A 19,217-nucleotide genomic window follows, 5' to 3' on the forward strand; every position below is an offset into this window, starting at 1 on the left:
TCTTACATATATAACAAATTTTACCAAATATTAGTTATATACGAACCCCATTAATTATGACAAATACTTAGAAAGTCACTATTTTGTACCGTTCTGTTCCACTGTCTAATTTTTACTTGTTTCACAACTTTTTAAAACGGCACATTAAAAATAATATAACCAAATGCACAAACATGTCCAAAGCACCAAAAAAACTATGTGCCGTAATGTAGATTAAATGAAAAAAAAAAATGAAAAAGAATAAAATGAACAACATGGACGTTCACACAATTACAGTATATCCCAAAATACCTTAGAAGTATTTAATCTTATTAAAAAGATAATTACGGTACTGTGCTTTTCTTTATATACAGTTACATTAACTTTCCACAAAGAAACAAAGAGATTTCGTAATACTTTCCAAATGTTAGTTTTGAGGACTATAAACTTAGGCATTGTAAAGTTTCATTCCCCGAGGAATGCATCTATTCAGTTTGCCAAGTTTAATGCAAACAAATCGATGAATAATATTGACATTATGTACTTAATTTATCTACAAACAAATGTCTGTTTTTAACATTAAAGGTTTCAATAAAGACAATACACTGCATACAAAAGGCCTCTTTGCCACAAATAAGTCACAAAAATGTCAACAAATGTTTATGCAATTATTTGTTTTACATAATATTCTTTTTAAAATTTGTTTGAAGTAAAAGGGATTTCTTTATAATGTGTTGCCCTTGTCAAATTACCCCTTTCAGGGGCAGCTTAAACTGAATTCGATATTTTTTCCTATTTCTTTGAATAAACTCTCTGAAATTTTATTGTGCAGTTCCAGAAATATCCATACCCACCCCATGGAAGGTCAGTGGAAATTCTAAGGGGGTGGGGGATCCCAAATGCCAAAAGTTTTAAAGGAATGTATGGGGCATAACTCGAATATTTTCCAAAGGGGTGGGGATTCAAACCAAAAAACCTTCCATGGGAGGAGTGTGTATATTTTTTAGAACAACACATTATAATATTATTTACTATTATATTTATATGAATGTTGTCTTTTCACTAACAATGTCGTCATCGAAATCTGAATCATTGGCTTGGAATGCCTCATCATTATCAAATCCAGGTGTGAACTGTTCCATTTCCAACTGCTCATACGACATGCCTTCTACACCCTCAAAACCAGTCTCCTCTAAGCTCTCGGGAAGCGGTTTATTTAGAGTCTCTGGCAGAACAAGGCTCAACAACCCGGCAGCAAATGAACACATTCCAAATATCATCATTGGTAGTGGGCGGGTGTAGATCCCCTGAAAAAAAGTGATCAAAATATTGCAGCTGATGTTTGATCCTACAAAATCAATGTTCTAAATTACATAACCTGCATGGCAAGCTCTCTACAAATCAAACATGATGTTGGTTTCTTTTGGATTCTTTTTACTGTAACCATCACAGATAAACATACACTGCCGTAAAGCAGAAAAGTAAGAAATTAAAGGCAGTTAAACACTAAAAGAATCAAGTTTCTTGATGCACCACTAACTTCTCATAACTAACATTAAAGGAGAAGTTCACTCCAGAATGGCCATTTATTTTCTTTACGCCATTAAAAAGTTTACCCAAAGATATGTTATTCACCAAAATTTCAGCCTCCAACGTGCGCTTAAACCCTACGAAATCTTTCCCAAAACTCGACAACTGAACGCCGCCATCTTGGAGCTGGTAATGCATGCGTGACGTCAAAGAGCTCAGCCGGAAGTTTGGCGGGGACATATAAATACTTGAAACTCCTTGTTTCTTCGTAGTGGCTTTTGCTTGTCAAAATGACTGTTTGTGCAGCTCCATTTTTTCTCAAACAGAGCTCCAAAATGTTCAAAAAACAAGGAGTTTTGACTATAAAAATTTTCCCGCCAAACTTCAAGCTGAGCTCTTTGACGTCACGCATACATTACCAGCTCCAAGATGGCGGCGTTCAGTTGTCGAGTTTTGGGAAAGATTTCGTAGGGTTATAGCGAACGTTGGACACTAAAATTTTGGTGAATTACATATCTTTGTGTAAACTTTTCATTGGCGTAAAGAAAATAAATGGCCATTCTGGAGTGAACTTCTCCTTTAAAGGTAAGGAGAATTCATATTCTGAGCTTGCGACTAAAATAAGTACATCAAAGACTGGTGATTATGCATGGAAGTTTCAAACAAGGTTTCACTTACCAAGAAGACCACAAATGGGGAGCATATGCCCCCTAGTCTTGATGCCATGGAGCACACACCCATTCCAACATTTCTACAATTCAAAAGAAGGTTAATTGATTAACATACATGTAAGACCTTATTTAAACAAAAAAATTTTTCTATATAAAAACTTGAGATAAGATTCCCTGTAATTATTTTCAGATTTAAGCCAAATATAAGCTGCGTGGCTGACTGTTGTTCTGTATACCAGAAAATATTAATAAGCAGGGTCAGCGCTGTAACATTTTAATTTCAATACAAACTATCAAAAGAAATTTTTAGAATACACGTTTAGAGAACTGCATCTGAAAATTACCTTACTACTGTAGGGAGAAGTTCAGCCGAATATATATAGATGACAGCAAATGATGCAGAGATTCCAAACTTGCCAATCATAGCAAAGACAGTCGTCAACACTCTGTAGACTGGTTTAGTTCCTAAAAGACAATAAAAAAAAAAAGTTAAATATTTTACCGTAGTTTATTTTGATTTGTAAACAATGATAATGACAAGGATGACTACAACTATGGCAAATATGATGATGATGATGATGAGGAGATTACGCACCTGTTTGAAAAAATAAACAAACCAAGCATGCCGCTCCACCTATCATCATGTAATAGCACAAGCTTCGACGGCGTCCCACCCTGAAACAAGAAAGTTTTTATTTTTATTTTTTTCTTGTTACAAACAAATTGGTCAAAAGGCAGGATTATGTGGTCTGGTGCAGGGTTAGGGTTTCTAGGCTAGGGTGCATTGACATATTCCTACTCCTAGAGGGGGAGGGGGAAGGGGGAAGGGGGATGCTTGCTGGAAAATTTGAATTAAAATCTGAAAGGGGACCAATACAAGCATGGCTCAAGCATTTTTTGACCCATAAAAGAGACCTTTTTTATTCCTGATTGGTCTAGACCATTAACACAAGAGACTTGACAGCTAAAAATATTGGCATTCTGTCCTAAATACCCTAAGTAAGACCAAATCCTTAATACCGTATACATCCCTTAGAGAGAAGACAATGAGCACCCCCATCACTATGTGCATCACCCCCCCCCCCCCGACAAGGATCCTACCCAGTTTTCCAGGGACCTACCCAGGGTTTCATTAGACAGAATATGGCAAGTTGTAAAAATGTTGCTTGTAAAGCTAAAAACATATTTCAAGATTACACTGTAAATCATTAAATGGTCCCTTACCAATTGATTAGACAAACACTTGTTAAGTATGCAGGAACCTCCATAAGGCTTGACAAGAAAAAGTTCTTATAAATGTCTCCACCCAAATGCTTGGTGTTGAGTGATAAGCCATAGTAAACTAGTGTGTTAACAAACCTTAAATAAATCATAACAGAGAAAAAGGTAATTAGACCTTTATACAGGATGTACCTTTCTCCACCTATAAATTGCTAGAGGCCCCTGAGTTCTTGAGAGATTATTGAAAGCCCTGTTGAAAACTTACAGTCGTGCCAAGCGAAGCACACCCCCCCCCTCCCACTCTTGAGTACATTAAAAAATTGATTATTTGAAATTTGAATCTGTTAGTCAACTTCAAGAATGCATAACTGCCAATTAATGTTTGAATCAAAATTAAGTTTCCGATTACAGTCGTCCAATTTGAAACAAAGGGAAGGCGAGAATTTTAATTTGTCTTACTATTTGTTGCATCTAATAAGCGTAAAAACGTACAGTCTGTGATCAGAAAGTAAATTCTATCCAAACATCAATTGGCGCTATGTGTTCTTGGAAATGAACGAGGGATTCAAATTTCAAATAACCAATTCATTAATGTACTCTTGGGGCATGCTTCACTTGGCAGGACTGTAACATTATATCAAAATAAAATATTATTTCCTCACAAAATTATTATAAAAAATTATTATAAAACATCATAACACGATCTGGAAGAAATCTGCTGGATGTAATATTTTTGTTTAAAACCTAAACCTTCTAATACACCACAACTTCTCTGCTAAAAGAAACCACTTCAGAAGAGTTTGATTGGATTCAGGATACTCCAACAAATAACAGCACATCGTGTTTTGTTTTGATGACATTTAAAGTTAACCCAGCTTGCTTGATCTGTACGTTCCCTAGCAACTTTGTGACAAACTGAAGATTCACTCCCGGGGATTCACTGAATCATCCTGTATTCTCTGGCAATTTTGCAGTTGTTCTGAACGGTCTCTACCTCAACAACAACTTTCACTTTGAAGGTTTTGTTGCTTGAAAATGAGTAGCTTCCAAAACTTGCTTGCAAACATTCGTTTAAACTGTGATTAACTAGAATATCAAAGCCACACATCGGTCCAAGTCTTATTTACACGTGTGTTGTGCAAAGAATTGCGTGAACATTTTAGATGGGTTTTGAATTAAACATATGAAGTTTGAAGTTTGAAGTTTGTATAGGCCGCACCCCCATTTTGCAGAAAATTTTTTTGGAAAAAAAGTGCGGCCTATACACGTGCAAATTAATGGTAAATAACAAATTAATTAATTAACAAAAAAGACTTACCATAAGTAGAACAAAACTATTGTTATTTTAGCAATCTTCAAATTGGAGAGTAGATCTAAGCAGCCGTATCTGTTTCCAACAACAGACAGTGGGCGGCTAACTTGCAGCAGAATCTTGGGTACAGCTATGCCATTTTTTCTCGCTATATTAGATAGGATATCTTCTGCTTCGGCCAGACGACCACGTATTATAAGCCATCGAGCTGACTCAGGAACAATTCTGTGATAAAAAAATGCCTGGTTATAATATTATAATAAATGTAATTTTGGAAGGTTTTAAGCAGTGCCCCAGATAGGAAAGTCTCAATTAAAAAGAAAACAAACAAACAAACAGTTAGGGTGCGTTTCTTTGGGAAAACCCAAAATTGGATCATTGATCTCAGATCACATGGATACTTTGCTCCCAAAGAAACAAAGAATCCGAAAACGGATTTTTTGCCATGACAACCCCGTAAACACATTTCGCACAGAACATAAAATATCAGTACAAGTTTATTTTTCGTCGAATGTATCCTAGCTAAAATAATTTAAGCATACAAAATCTTTTACAAAAACCACACGTTGAAGTAGATCTTCTTTAGCGTTAAGCACAATGTGGCGAGAAAGCATCTGAGAGCGAAGAATGATTGCGAAATGATCAGTGCAAATTTCACTCGTGACAATTTCAGAAGGATACAACTTCGGTAGGCACACAGTGGCTGTTCTAGAAAACATGTATCCCATTTAAAATGATACTACATACCTATCTGAAGCTACCGTTTCCTTTTATCGTGAAATATTTTTGTATTTTGATCGAAATAACCGCCTGAAACTTTCCGTATGGCAGTGTTTACAAAGAGCGAACCTGTATTTTCACAACAAAGACCGCTGGGCCAAGGTACTTTTTTCGAATCCTTTCCCAAAGAAACGCACGGAACATGAATCCTAAAAATCCGGATTCAGATATGATCTGATGTATCCACTCGAAGTGTGGATTCTTCAGATCATTGATCCAAGATTAATCCATTTTCGGATATAGGTAAAGAAACGCAAAATCCGTTTTTGGATCAAGAATCCGGATTTGGATTTTTCCCAAAGAAACGCACCCTTAGTCTCCCATTGGCGCTGCCTGACCCAACACACCTGTCTTTAAAAATTACCTGTATCTGGAAATTATCTATCGTGGTTTCTGATAGTTATATCCTGACCATTCATTCATATTTTCACATTTGTCAAAAAAAAAAAAATTGGAAGACATGTTCATCCATACTGGAAAGAACCTGAAACTGACAAGTTGCCATTCCATTTACTAGCAAGCTGGGATCTTTAATAAGATGTTGAACTTTACCTAACAATATTACCTAGTAGCTATTAATATACAGCCACCCAACTTATGTTTAAAGGTTAAGAAAATTTACATTCAAATCATTGGGGATTGAAGGGTGATATCGTAGAACAGATCAAAAACCCCATTCAGTAGACACACTACACCCTCCTCTGGGGAAGTATTAGGGACCTTCAGATCGGAGTACGAGTACAAGATTGAGTACAAGTGGTAGATTTTAAGCTCGGTGATAAATAGTGAAGAAATTATTCTACTTGACACGAGCGTGGGACAAAGAAAAAATCTAAGTCCCTGACGGGAATCGAACCCATGGCATCTCAGATACCGGTATCTGGGATGCCATGGGTTCGATTCCCGTCGGGGACTCAGATTTTTTCTTTGTCCCACGCTCGTGTCATGTAGAAGAATTTCTTCACTTATGCTTATGCTTTCGATTATCACATTTCACACCAATCTTGTACCGATAGTCTCCTTTTCAACTGGTCGGCAACAGGGAGGAGTGAGGACTCTGGGAACGTAACTGGATTGAAATTCGAAAGTCGTACTCGTATTCTGATCTGATGGTCCCTATTGACAGCAGTAGTTTACACAGCCTGGCATAAAATAGTATCATTGTTACAGAAGAAGTGATAATTTCAACTCACCTAAAAAATAATATAAAAACACAAAATGGTAAAGATAGCAGAACAGATAACGTCCTCCAATCACGAACAAGATATGCTACAATAGGAAGAATCAATAGTCCTGTTGTAAAAAAGCACTGTGCCATTGTACCAGCAAATCCTCTGTACGACGGACCAATGAGCTCTGTTGCCAACACGAAGGCCGATAATATTTCACCACCGATACAAAATCCAGTCAAAAATCGGAGTAAAGCGTATATTCTGTAGGTTGGCGCAAATGAACTTGCAAAGCCAAATATAACAAGTCCCGTAAATGAAATGTACCAAATCTTTCTCCTTCCATATTTGTCTGCCAATGCTCCTAAAATAAGAGCTCCAAATAGAGTTCCTGCCATGAGGACTGACTGAACCAAGTCAGCTTTGTAAGCATTTTCACATACAAGATTCCACTGAAAAGGAAAACAAATATGTATATGTTATTAATTCATATGTTGATTTGTTGTCTATGCATAATATTCTCCACAAGTGTTACCTCAAGGGGCTGTAAATCAAGAGTGGTGTTATCTCAACTGAGATGAAAGATCCCTTAAATTTTAAGGAAGACCCAGAAACATGGTAGAGAAATTATGGTAGAAAAGGAAAGGAATGAGCAACAATATCCAGGAACAAGCCAGACTTTCACTTATGCACCTATCAATGGTTTGCCTCAGGATAAGGGGGGGGGGGTGCAGGCAACCCCAGGGAATTTGACATTTTCAGGTTTTCACATGTCAACTGCCCCACCCTTGGGTCTCCATTGAGAGTCAAGTTCCCACCCTTAGGCAGGCCCTCTTTGCTTTCCAAGATGGGGGCTAAGTTACGTTTTTCTGCTGTGGATATCAAAATGCCTACCCCGGTAGAGCTATGCTAAGTCAAATTCCCGCGGGTTGCCCCCCCCCCCCCCAATCCTGGGGCAAAACATTGATAGGTGCATCAAGAATCCTAGGGAATCTCGAAGGGTGTCTAACTCAGCTGTGCATTTTCTTGCCATATTAACAGTGTATAATGAACTGTTCTGGAGTATATATGAATAAATGACTATTAAAATTACCCTCATTTTAAACTAAGATTTTTTTACTTCTGCTAATTTATGAAAAAAAATACAGGAATTACATTTTTTCAAAATAATAATAAACTATGCAATAAACATTGAAGCTGGCAGAATAGTTTAAATTGCACAGCAGTAATTTGAGGAGAAAATTGACTTTAGCATTGATTAACAAATACACGCTGCGTAGGTACAGCGGGTGAGAATTTTAGCAAGGCAAAAACATAACTTAGCAACAAGAAATTACATGATAATTTAATGTAAAGGGAAATACATTTAAAATGACCATGAATCCTAAAGCTGACGGGCAACGACAAGGCCCCCCAAAATACTTTAAATTTAAGACAATCATCAGTTTCTAAAATAGAGAAAAGAAGTCGATATATAAAAGTCAACGAAACTAGCCACTTATCGCAACCATGCATAAATTTGGAATTGTAATTTTTTCAGCAAGGTTATTTAAATATTCCCGATAAAAAGAAACAAAATCAGACCTACCTCTGAAACGATTGAAGTAAATTTAGAAGTGTACTGTATTTCCAAACAGTGTGATTTATTTTTCGGGCATGTTTCGTTCGAGGAAGAATTCAAACAAACCCACTTTGGCTCCGCGCCAACGAACACTTGTAAGAGAAGCTGAAATGCAGCGGGAATGAGCGACAAATTTAGCAACGCATACACTCTCCTCTGATGAGGTCCAAATTCGCCAATTATCCGTAAAACGTGGTCAAATTCCATCCCTCCTGCTTTAGAGAAATCCTCAGACTATCTGCCTGCCTCCTTTGTGTTCCTGTTGAAGTTATGATGGAGTGTATTTTCGACGTCCATTTCGAGGCATGTGATTCAAGCGAATTAATTTCCCGGTCGGTTGCGCTTGGCGCCAATTTCTCGCTAATTATAGCCTTTCTCTCTCCTGTAGTACTAAGTACAGTTTAACAGCATTATCATGAGGATTCCTTTTCTCCCTTGAGATTCATGTCAATGTATAAAACCTTTTCATCATTTGCTCATTTGATCTTTTGTTTTACAGGAAGTAAATTTATACATGACGAGGGAGGCGCGAACAGGTGCAAGGCAAAGTAACCAGGCCGTTTTCTACCAGGCTTGGAAAGTAAGGCACAACAAGAGGGGATCTCCGGGGATCTCTTGCTCATTTTATCCCCCGGCTGGTGGGGTATGATATGAAACAAATCACTGTCTCTTAACAAAGTGAAATCCCGATTCTTGAACTTCCAAGGGAAAAAAATTGGTCCAAGAAAAGTCTTGTATCGTGTGATGGGAAACAACTATTTGTTTGAGATATAATGTGACAATGCTAGAAAAGGGGGGAGGTGGGGGGGGGAGGCACGACAGGGTCTAAACCTCCAGCTTTTTGTACCTTTTCCTCCCACTTCCTGCCCCTTTCCGTAGTTGTTCCCTCTTCCTTGTCCCATTTCTATTGCAAACTACGACAAAATGTTTAGAATTTCTCAATTTCTCCCTGTTCCCTCAAACTCGGAAATCCCGCTTTCCAATCTCTCTTCTCCTGCCTCCTGTCCCTTTTCTCCAAGCTTCCTGCCCTACTGCCCCACCCCACTAGGGAGACTTAAAGCTGGGGAGCGAAAGTCGCCAGGGTCCAGTCATAATTTCCAGTCGAGAACCGGCTTTCAAAATTCTAATCACATTTGCATGGGAATTGTCACAATGACTACATTGTACTGAATAGGCCATTTCTGAGTTACCCTTTACCTTTGCTTCAAAACAAGTCTATGTGTGAAACCATTCGTATGAAAATAAGTTTGATTTGCATGAAAATAGACCTGTTGGTGAAACTTCATTTGCATATGAATGGTTTCGCACGTAGACTCGTTTTGAAACAGAGGCAAAAGGTAACTCGGAAATGGCATATACTATTAATTCCTTATTAATTAATTCTTTATTCAAAACATTTTGCCATACCCCTTTGTTGATGCTCTTTTATAAGCTATATTTTTGTACTTGAATAAAAAATTTTAGAACCACTGTTTGAAAAATGTTAGAAGAGCTAGAAAGGGCCAACATGGCAGCTAGAGAAAACCACAAAAAAATTTACAAGTACTAATTTGCTGAAGGAAAGCAGTGATTCAAATCCAGAACTTCTATGCCATAACTAGGACACCAGAAATAAGTGGAAATAATGGTTTTGTAACTTGTGGAAAATAACTATGTAATACACCAACAAATTGACTGCACACAGTGTATAAACATGAATCAAAATATTTATTAATTTTGCTGATAACTGCTCAAAGAAAGGCTTGTGTAACACCAGCGTAATAATCTTATTACTACAATGATTTTTATTAAAATTGATTATCTTTACGCAGAAAGAAAAAAATAACGACAACTATTCTTGTTTCTAGATAGATATATTAGACAGTATCAAAAACTACCTAAAAACTACCAGTGAAGAAGTTACAAACACACCCAGTGATTTATCCAGAGCATGAAAAGGAGAGAGTAGTTGAGTGAAGGTCACCCCTTTCTTACTCGAAAATAGGAAGCACAGTATAGATGGGTCATTTTTTGCTCCAAAGGAGGGGGAGGGCAAAAAATAAACCCTTCAGACCTTATATTTTTCAGATATAATGGGGGTGAACAGGGGAGGGGTATCAGTTTGCCAAACATGACTTCTCAAACTCATTAATAATTCATCAAGTAAAAACAAAAAAAATCATAAACGTGAAGGAGGTTTGGATACCCGGTCTTAATTAGCATAGATTTTTATGATTATATTTCTCCATTTACTCCGAGTTTTTGTTTCAATCGAGAAGATATATCAAACACTTGAGAAAGTGTTTCAATGGCTATCCAAACACCTCAGACATTGTCAAAAATACTCCATTACGCGTCATATTTTCAACTCTCTTCTTGGTGTTTGGACATCCCGATGAAACACTGTCTCTCCGGTTTGATATATTACATGACATTTGGTAGAAGCTTGGAAATATTAGATATGGACTTATGAGCTAGATTACAAAACACACTTTCTGGAACTGTATTCTTCACGGTCAGGTGCTCAGTTCTGACATTTTAATTATTAAAAGAATTAATTGCTGATCACCATTTAGGTATAGAGTTATGACACATCCAGGACATTAAATTATTGTTTTTTTTCCAAATGAAAACAAACTATTTAGACAGGGACTGACTTTTTGTAATCTAACCCAGACCAATAAAAAAATTGGCTTACTACTACAGGTACTTATTTCCATATCCTTAATTCTTTAAACTACGTTACTACCCAGTACTTGTTCCAACAAAAACAAGAACAATGCTGACAAAGTCCAATGTACAATCCATATTTGTATTTCTACATGTGCCAGATCATACTGACAGCCTTGCAGATGCCAACATCAGAGTAATTGAAATAACAGAGGCCAATGAACTGTATGATTGACACTGCGAGCCACAGACCCTTGGCAACTTTTGGCATCGTCGAGCCATGAATGTAGTCAGTAAGTACCTGGCCAACACCCCTGCAAAATGAAAATATGATGATTGTTTTGTTTATGTCATGGTGTAGTGGTGTACATGTTTGATGCCAGGTTTGAGTACTGACTGAGATCACTGAGTTGCCCTCTTTAGAAAATCGCTCTATTCTAACACACTGGCAAACTGTTTGGGAAATCTGACAAAATGCTGAGAGGAGGGGGAGGGGGGGGGGGTTAGCATAGTCTCCTCCACAGCCAGTGTCTGGACACTTCATGCAATGCTCCCTCTCCCACCAATGGCTGCTTAAACCTGAACCACATTCCCTTCTGCAGCCAATCACAGCTTCCCTTACATAATCCTAAGGAAGTCGTGCCAAAACATGCCAACTTCTGATAATCACAAATCAAAAGCTCCGTCCTACCATGAACCCAATATCTGAAATGTCAAATGGACATCTGGCACTGCCTTTTGAATTTGATACTCACCAGACGTGGAAATAACACAAAGATTTATTTAAACGAGATGCATTCGAGCAGGGTTAAGCATTGCAGGGATGTCGCTAAGGGCAAATTTCACATGAAAACAAAGACTTTGGTAAACTTTTAGAGCTACCAAGGCTAGAAAAGCCAGCTAGGCTCAGCTTAGTGTTTTCTTAGCTACATCCCTGGCATTTGGTGACGACCCAAATAACGACTGTGAAGGAGACCAAGGGGTAGCCCTGCAATGGACAAACATCCCATTCAGGAGGAGTAACAATAGAAACTTAATTTTTTGATGGAAATGACTAACCAGTGGTTGTGAAGAGGAATAACAAAAGCTAAAGCCCAGTCTACTGCAGCTGATGGGTAAATAATTCCTGCAGGAATCAGAGTCAGAAGGGCAACACTGACATAGCGCTCTCCTTTCCAGTGAGTGGACGGTTGAGATGGCGCAAGCTCTGAAAAGCAAAACACATTATCAACACAAATCACATCTCCAAAAAGTAAAATTACTAAATAAAAATCCACAAAAACAAAATGTTACTTTCTTTGGACTGAAATGTCATACATTCCCTTTTTGAAATTTAATTAATTGATTAATTAGTTAAATTGTAGGGCTTGTGAAAAACATGATAGTTTCAGTTTGGTGTGTCCCAGTTTCAGCCTGCAAGGAGCATAATAAAATTCGCAAGCACCCTTGGTGGAGGGGTGACCCTATTCAGCCGAATGAGGGAATAGCACTAGTTTGCTTGCAGTTAGCTTCACCCCGGTTTGCTTGTGGTTAGCTTTACCCTGGTTTGCTTGCGATTGGCATTTTTGATGGTAAAGGCAATTCTATATGTTGCCCTAAAATTAGTGCCATTCTGTCAATCCACCAAATAAGGTCACCCTTGGTGGAGAGAGGCACTGTGAGAATACAGTGTCTTGCAAGGGAACACAACACAGAAACCCTGGCTGGGGCTCAAACTCAGATCTCTCTGACTGCCAGTCTGCAGAGTATGGTGGAACTCAATGATTTCTTGTGCGTGCAGAGCCATTTTTAGCCATGTACACCACATGCATTACATCCAGAAGTCAGGAACTCACGTGTGCATGGTTGATGAGCTGCGATCAGCTGTTGCATGCAATGCTGCAATTCTGGTGTGCGCAATGAACACTTAGAAAAAGGCTGACAGCCATATGCTGCAGACTGGTCTATCTGGGTCTAGCAAGCTTATGCCATACCCATACTTACCAACCCCCAGAGTACAAAAATCTGGAGATGTCTTGAAATCTTTGCATTGTAAGGATACATTTAAGACAATGTATGATTCATACTCTCTGAAAATCAGACCAGGAGATTTGATGAAAAACTTGGAGACTCCTAGGAAGACCCGGAGAGTTGACAGGTATGCACACCAGCCCCAGGGGTATACAACACCTCTGATTTCTCCCGGGGGCCCCCAATTCTCTCATACTTACCAAGCTCTGACTTTCGATTTGCTGAAGAATGGACTGCCTTTTTCAGAACCACTGAAAGGAGAAAAAAAAACATTGAAACTGGATTACACAAATTTTATCAAAGCACTGGCTAGTTGTCCCCAAAACAAAACAAAAAAATGGCTTACCACTTTGAAATCTTGGAGTGCAAGAAATGGTTGACGACGCAAAAACGGGCCGTCCAAGGGAACTCACTGCAAAAAGGCACACAAAATAGTCAATTACGAACACAAGTACATTTTCTCTTCCAAAAGAAAGACAGGCTCTGACCTAAACGACCACTGTTTCTAATGCAAAGACGTGAGTAGAAAATAGCCGCCATCTTGTTTTTTCTGTCCCAGCTATTCTTACGTGACGCGTGCTGCTTTGCACGCTTCACAGCACCAAATGACTTATGGGTAATAGTCAAAAAATAGTCTAATTTTTTTTTACGTAAAAAAATGTAAATTTAATTGATTTACAAAAAGAAAAAAAAAATACAAAAGTAATAGTTTAGCCTTTTCAGATTTTTTATTTAGGTTTTTGACATTTTTCTCCCAACGTCTTTTCGGTAAAGAAATATTATTTCTCGAGACTCTATCCCACAATACCTTGTGCGTTAGTATTGCAAGATGGCGGCCCTTCTTAGGTGTGTAAAAACTATGAGCGACATTAACATCGATTTTCTGTGAGTTATTGAGCTAACCCTTTCTTCAATCACACAGGAACTCTGCTAGGGTTTCATCATTGTTAGCTAAAGGATGTTTTCGACCATCATGTGTGCTGATGCGAAGGTAATTTTGATGTGTGTGACATTGCACGTCTTCTCTGTGCAAACTGCAGCTTCTCCTTGTTTCTGTCTTTCCAAGGACAATTTTTTTGCAAACTTATTTTTCTTTAACTCTGCAGTATTCCAATCACTACTACAGCATTGGCTCGTAAGGATGAAGATTTTTGGTCGAAAAATTCTCGTCTTAAAAGACCAATGTCTCCGCATTTAACAATCTACAGGTAAGCCACTTTATAAAAGCAACTTGTTATGTAATGTCCATTCAAGAACGGGAAAGGGTTGGAAAAATAAAAGTAAGGGGCTGATTGCATGGCGAATTTTAGCCTGGGCTGAAATGTCAGCCGGGTGGGGGGGGCCCCAATATTTCTGAAAAATAAAGACTTACAAAGAGAAGAGTCTCTAAAGCTCCCCTCAAGTCACAAGTCAGCCCCCCCCCAAATTGGAGAAATGCCCCACAGTCCCTGAAAGAAAAATACCCCCCCTGGAATTAACCCCCATGCCCCTCTGAAAAAAAACATTTTAAAATGAATTTGTGCAAATTTTCTACACATCAGGCCACTTTCTCTTGTTAAAATGACTGTTGTGTATAGTATTGATCAATCGGAACATATCTGAAAATGATATGTACTGGGCTGAAAATTGAATGGGATTACTGTAATGATTCAATTTAGCGCCCTCCTTCAAATAAGCGCCCCCCTTCCGAATAAGCGCCCCCCTTGGAATATGTTAATTTTGTAAATAAGCACCCCTATTCTAATAAGCGCCCCCATTCTTATAAGTGCCCCTATTCTAATAAGTACCCCTATTGTGGATAACTGGCCCTACTAAAGTCATTGACGTCAACTAAATAAACTCCTGGCCGTTCACCGTACAGTTCATGTATATATTTACTGCTAAAATGAACACTTATTTTAAAAGTAACTAAGCTTTTAACAATTTCTAACTGTTACAGTTTCTGTTATTGTTAGATACATTTGGTTGTTTCTCAAAAAATTAAATAAGCGCCCTGTCCCGAATAAGCGCCCTGTGTCGAATAAGCACCCTCTCTCGAGGTGCCAAAAGTAAATAAGCGCCCCGGGCGCTAAATTGAATCATTACTGTACATGAGGTTTTTCAGCCCACTTCCCAGGTTCACAAAGATCAAATCCGGCTGAAAAATTTCAGCCATGGCTAAACTTTCTTCAGGTAATCGCAAACATCATTTTAAGAAGATTTGTTCTGGAACCCAAGCTGAATTCTCAGCCCGGTTAACCAGCTGAAATTACAGCCCAGGCTGAAATTTGGCATGTAATTGGCCCCTAAGAATAGTTTATATTGTGTTGGGATAGTTATCTATAGCTATATTTGCTTATTGTTACTGTGACGATAAAAAAATAAAAGCAATCTTGTTTTTTCAGACCACAGTTGACTGCCATGCTTTCCATAACTCATCGTGGAACAGGAGTGGCCATGACAGCAGGTATTTGCAGATTTTTAAAAAATGTGAACAAAAAAAGTAATGGTTCTGGTCAGGGCTCAAGGGGCAGTTGCATGCTAACCTTACAATAGTTTATTACCGGTATTTTAATTTACAATTTAGTAGGCAGATGACTTGCCTGGGCCCTTGCCCGTCAGGGCAGTGATGATGAAAAGTTACAAACAAAATTTTACGGCAAAATTTTTCCCTAGAAAAATTCAACGAAAGTAACAAAAGGAATATAAAGATCAGTTTACAATACCAGCTATTGCGAACTATTCTCAGCCAACGGTTTACGCTTTTTGCTGCCGTCAATCATCTTAACGAACCTCTCTGGAAACAGAAGTTCACTTCATTCGGGTCAAAAGGTCAAGTCTGTCAGTTGTGATTGATAGATTTAGATCCATTTTGTTTGTTTCTGTTTTTCATGGTTCGTTGGCTATCGCCATAATTATGATTGACGACAGGGAAAAACGCAATCGTTGGTTGAATTTTGAATTCCAGAGTTTGCATGTCACTGAAAACTGCAATAATAATATAATACCAGTTTACAATATCAGTTCAATAGCAGAACAACTAATTTTTAAGCGATGATGTAGTCTCCGCTTTATATCCCTTTGGATCTTTTTCTCCGTCGAAGACAGCCGACTGGCTGCTGAAAGCTTATAATTTTTTAAACACATTTTTACCAGAGAACGCCTTTTTACAATTTTATAACATGACTTGTTGGAATAAAACTCTAACCAGTCTTGTGATTGCTGTTGTCTTTTCAGTCACTTGCACCTTTGCCCTGGCTGCGCTGGTACTGCCAGAAAACTTTGAGCATTATTTGAATTTGGTGAAGGCTTTGGAGCTTCCATCTATGATCCTGTTCAGTGGTAAAACTATCCTGGCTTGGCCAATTTGCTACCATGCATTTAATGGCATCAGACATTTGGTAGGTCTTGTGATCTTTTTACTGAAGATGTTTATTAACGTACCACTTACACAATGCTATTGTTTGGCATTTCACACAAAAACGCTGGACTCTGGATCAAATAGTTTGGGTTTCAGCTTTGGCTGGGATCATTGTGTTGGGCAAGACATTTAACTCTCATAGGGTCCCTTTCGACCCAGGTGTATAAATTTACTGGCCATTTTGATGCTGGGGGAAAAGCCTGCAATGGACTAGCATCCCATCCAGGGAGGATTAGCCTGAAATACCCCTAGCTGCTTAACGGTTTGGAAACTAGGATAGACAGGATAAGCTCCAACCTGATCGTCCTCTAAGCCCAAACATGGACTTTGTGTGAAGCTCATAAACTAACTAGCAAGCCAGTTCCTCTCTCCCCCCCCCCCCCCCCTGCCGGTGTATAAATGAGTACTGGTGAATGTACTGCTGGGGGATAATTCTGCAATGGACTAGCATCCCATCCAGGGGGGAGTAGAAATACTCCTAGTCCCTTCATGCTTCTAGAACAGGGATAAGCTCTGGCCTGATGGGCCACAAAGGTTGAACACAGACTATACCTTTACCTGCCAATACTTAGAAAATATTGGTCCTGCAATAAAGCACTCTGATTGGTTGATTTTTGTTGTTGGCCTTCTCACGGTATAAGTAATGTAATAAGTTGTTGTTATTATTCAACAGGCATGGGATCTTGGTTATGGTTTTGATATGGGTGTCCTGTACAAGACTGGCTGGCTCGTGTTCTTTGGTTCCATGGGTACTGCAGCAGCTCTGGCTTACTTCCTTTCCTAAAACTTCTTTAGTTTTTTATATCTTGAAGGACAATAGATTTATCTTTAAAAGAGACCTTGTATATTAAAACAGTAGGACAATGAAAACGTTCTCTAGTTTTGCCATCATATGGACTTGTTTTTGAAAATGTGGAATTTTTCTGTTCTGGTTATTTTTTTCTTGGCCGTGACTGCTGATCTGCCTGATAATATTGACACCTGTTTGAATTTTTTTCAACATTGTAGCCTTCTTTTCTTAGGCCATCAAACTGTGTAGTTCATTGTCTGTGATTATTAAATGAGTCGAGTAAGTCTGTATTCACCAAAAAAAAATGATTTTAATAGTCAGTATGTATTGTAAATTAGTCATAATACTGCGTTATACCAGGGATCAGTGAGATCTGAACAGTATTTGTTCTACTTAAGGACAGTTAGAAGAGATTGAATTCTCTTTTATGAGCTAGTTTGTTTGTATTGTATTGTGGTGGAGGTAGAAAGAAAAATGTGAATAAAGTAAAAAGGAATAACAGATAGTTTTGCCTAGTATTTTCTTTTTCTACTGCTTTTAAGTTGAAAAGGTGATTTGTTTTATGGTCATTGCCCATCATTCGTTTATGTTTTATAAAACACAGGCATTTAAGTACAGCGTGCAATCTATTGGATTTAGATTGTTAATCAATTTCAATTCCGCAAAGCGAGGTAATAGAAGTCAGAACACGGGGATTAATGTTTGTTGGCTCAAGAACGCGCAAAGGCCAGCTTACTGTCGTATTTCTTTGTTGGTGGTGATGGCGTTTAGCATGCGCACAGAAGAGTGAGGGATATCTCACAATGCAATCTCATCCCCAGAGGCCGTGATCCTTCTGGTCTTCACCAGGGATCAAGTCCTCTGATCTAGACTGTGGGCCTCCCAGGGGTGTGTGTGTGGGGGGGGGGGGGACCATGTTCCCTTACTCCCAACAAAATTTTCCTCGTGTTCCTGAGTTCCCTAAAAGAATTTCTCTGATTTTGGTGTTCCCTATTCCATTGAAAATGCTTTTGTTCCCATTTTTCCAGTTTTATTTTCTTTTTGTTCCCATGTTCCCGATACGTTAACAACCATGTCCCCTTGTTCCCTGAACCTCGCTAAAAAGACGGCCAAATCTGATTGGCTGTTGACAACTTGTTCACTTCATCTACAATCTCCGACGCACGTGCACAAGCAAACCGGAACCAGAAATTCTTGGTTCCGGTTTTTAAATTGCTCAGAGCCGTTGCGCGGCTCAGGGAACGAGATTGTTCACAGTAGTAAAGTAGTAGTCTATAGGCTAGGCCGGCTCACCTTTCAAACTGATTTTTCCTTTCATTTTGAGAGCAAACCATGTAACTAAATATTGTTGTCAAAGTGCAAGGAGAAACTGGTCAGCTACGACTACACGGATTACCATTACTGAGGAAACGTTTTACCGATAGTATCAGCAGATTCCAAATCTCTACCCCTCCCTCTAAGTTCCCACGTGTTTTAACATGTACCTGGGCTGCCGCATGAATGGCAAGGGTTGATACCCTAACAAGGTCTTATTCTGTTTACTCATTATTTGTTGCCTTGGTAACTACTTAATGGGCGGGTGATGCAAAGGACGTACGTAAGGGGATTGTGCCGTTCGCTAAATGGCTTCCAAAATAGATAGATATTCAACACCATATTTGGGCATCCGACGTAATGGATTTCGCACCATTGATCTGGAATTCAAAATCAGTTACGGCTTACCAATGATCCTATCTTCCTCAAATTTTTCATCATGAACAAACAAGTCGATAGTTAATGTAATGGATTGGGCAACATATTGATCTAGTATTCAATATCAATTACATTTTATCCTGTTTATTAATTATCTATTGCCTTGGTAACTACTTAAAGGGCGGGCAATTGCAACGGATTTACGTAAGTTGATTGAGGTTTTTGCTTCCATTATACACATTTATTACCATATTTGGGCATCCAGCTTTACGCATTACGCAACATGTTACGTAATAGATTACGCAACATTGATCTGGAATATCAATTACAGTTTAACCCTGCTCTTTTGAACCGTAAAGGGAAACAAAAAATAGCTCTAAATAGCGGGAGTTC

General features: G+C 38.5%; 3 protein-coding genes across 3 annotated transcripts; 1 reads left to right on the forward strand and 2 right to left on the reverse strand.

Moving 5' to 3' along the window:
• Positions 1–711: 711 nt before the first annotated feature.
• On the reverse strand, positions 712–8,811 carry LOC144664413 (solute carrier family 22 member 15-like). Its single transcript, XM_078525527.1, has 8 exons — positions 8,251–8,811; positions 6,687–7,114; positions 4,720–4,938; positions 3,405–3,539; positions 2,776–2,855; positions 2,525–2,645; positions 2,188–2,260; positions 712–1,286 (listed from the first exon to the last, which is right to left on the reverse strand). Exons 1-8 carry the CDS (start codon positions 8,488–8,490, stop codon positions 1,020–1,022), a joined length of 1,563 nt encoding a protein of 520 aa, XP_078381653.1. The 5' UTR covers positions 8,491–8,811; the 3' UTR covers positions 712–1,019.
• A 1,160-nt stretch (positions 8,812–9,971) lies between these two features.
• LOC144662475 (succinate dehydrogenase [ubiquinone] cytochrome b small subunit B, mitochondrial-like) lies at positions 9,972–13,529 on the reverse strand. The gene is made up of 5 exons (XM_078523286.1): positions 13,431–13,529; positions 13,289–13,354; positions 13,143–13,193; positions 11,992–12,139; positions 9,972–11,246 (listed from the first exon to the last, which is right to left on the reverse strand). Exons 1-5 carry the CDS (start codon positions 13,480–13,482, stop codon positions 11,081–11,083), a joined length of 483 nt encoding a protein of 160 aa, XP_078379412.1. The 5' UTR covers positions 13,483–13,529; the 3' UTR covers positions 9,972–11,080.
• Positions 13,530–13,738: 209 nt separating this feature from the next.
• Positions 13,739–17,633, forward strand: LOC144662444 (succinate dehydrogenase cytochrome b560 subunit, mitochondrial-like). Its single transcript, XM_078523248.1, has 6 exons — positions 13,739–13,788; positions 13,865–13,933; positions 14,049–14,150; positions 15,327–15,388; positions 16,159–16,322; positions 17,016–17,633. Exons 1-6 carry the CDS (start codon positions 13,772–13,774, stop codon positions 17,124–17,126), a joined length of 525 nt encoding a protein of 174 aa, XP_078379374.1. The 5' UTR covers positions 13,739–13,771; the 3' UTR covers positions 17,127–17,633.
• Positions 17,634–19,217: the final 1,584 nt, after the last annotated feature.

Source organism: Oculina patagonica, chromosome 8, assembly GCF_052425735.1.
Source record: "Oculina patagonica isolate OP01 chromosome 8, crgOcupat, whole genome shotgun sequence".
In the NCBI taxonomy this organism is placed as follows: Eukaryota; Metazoa; Cnidaria; class Anthozoa; order Scleractinia; family Oculinidae; genus Oculina; species Oculina patagonica.

What these genes read in the sequence shown, in the direction of transcription:
- LOC144664413 (XM_078525527.1), bottom strand. Translation starts at nt 8,490, where the DNA reads ATGGAATTTGACCACGTTTTACGGATAATTGGCGAATTTGGACCTCAT. An exon ending in TTACTTCAATCGTTTCAGAG is followed by an intron (nt 7,115 to 8,250) that starts GTAGGTCTGATT and finishes TTTCCTTTTCAG; the next exon opens with TGGAATCTTGTATGTGAAAA. An exon ending in CTTCTCCCTACAGTAGTAAG is followed by an intron (nt 2,261 to 2,524) that starts GTAATTTTCAGA and finishes TTTGAATTGTAG; the next exon opens with AAATGTTGGAATGGGTGTGT.
- LOC144662475 (XM_078523286.1), bottom strand. Translation starts at nt 13,482, where the DNA reads ATGGCGGCTATTTTCTACTCACGTCTTTGCATTAGAAACAGTGGTCGT. An exon ending in TAGAAACAGTGGTCGTTTAG is followed by an intron (nt 13,355 to 13,430) that starts GTCAGAGCCTGT and finishes GCCTTTTTGCAG; the next exon opens with TGAGTTCCCTTGGACGGCCC. An exon ending in AAATCGAAAGTCAGAGCTTG is followed by an intron (nt 12,140 to 13,142) that starts GTAAGTATGAGA and finishes TTTGCTTTTCAG; the next exon opens with AGCTTGCGCCATCTCAACCG.
- LOC144662444 (XM_078523248.1), top strand. An exon ending in CCGCATTTAACAATCTACAG is followed by an intron (nt 14,151 to 15,326) that starts GTAAGCCACTTT and finishes TTGTTTTTTCAG; the next exon opens with ACCACAGTTGACTGCCATGC. An exon ending in AGGAGTGGCCATGACAGCAG is followed by an intron (nt 15,389 to 16,158) that starts GTATTTGCAGAT and finishes TTGTCTTTTCAG; the next exon opens with TCACTTGCACCTTTGCCCTG.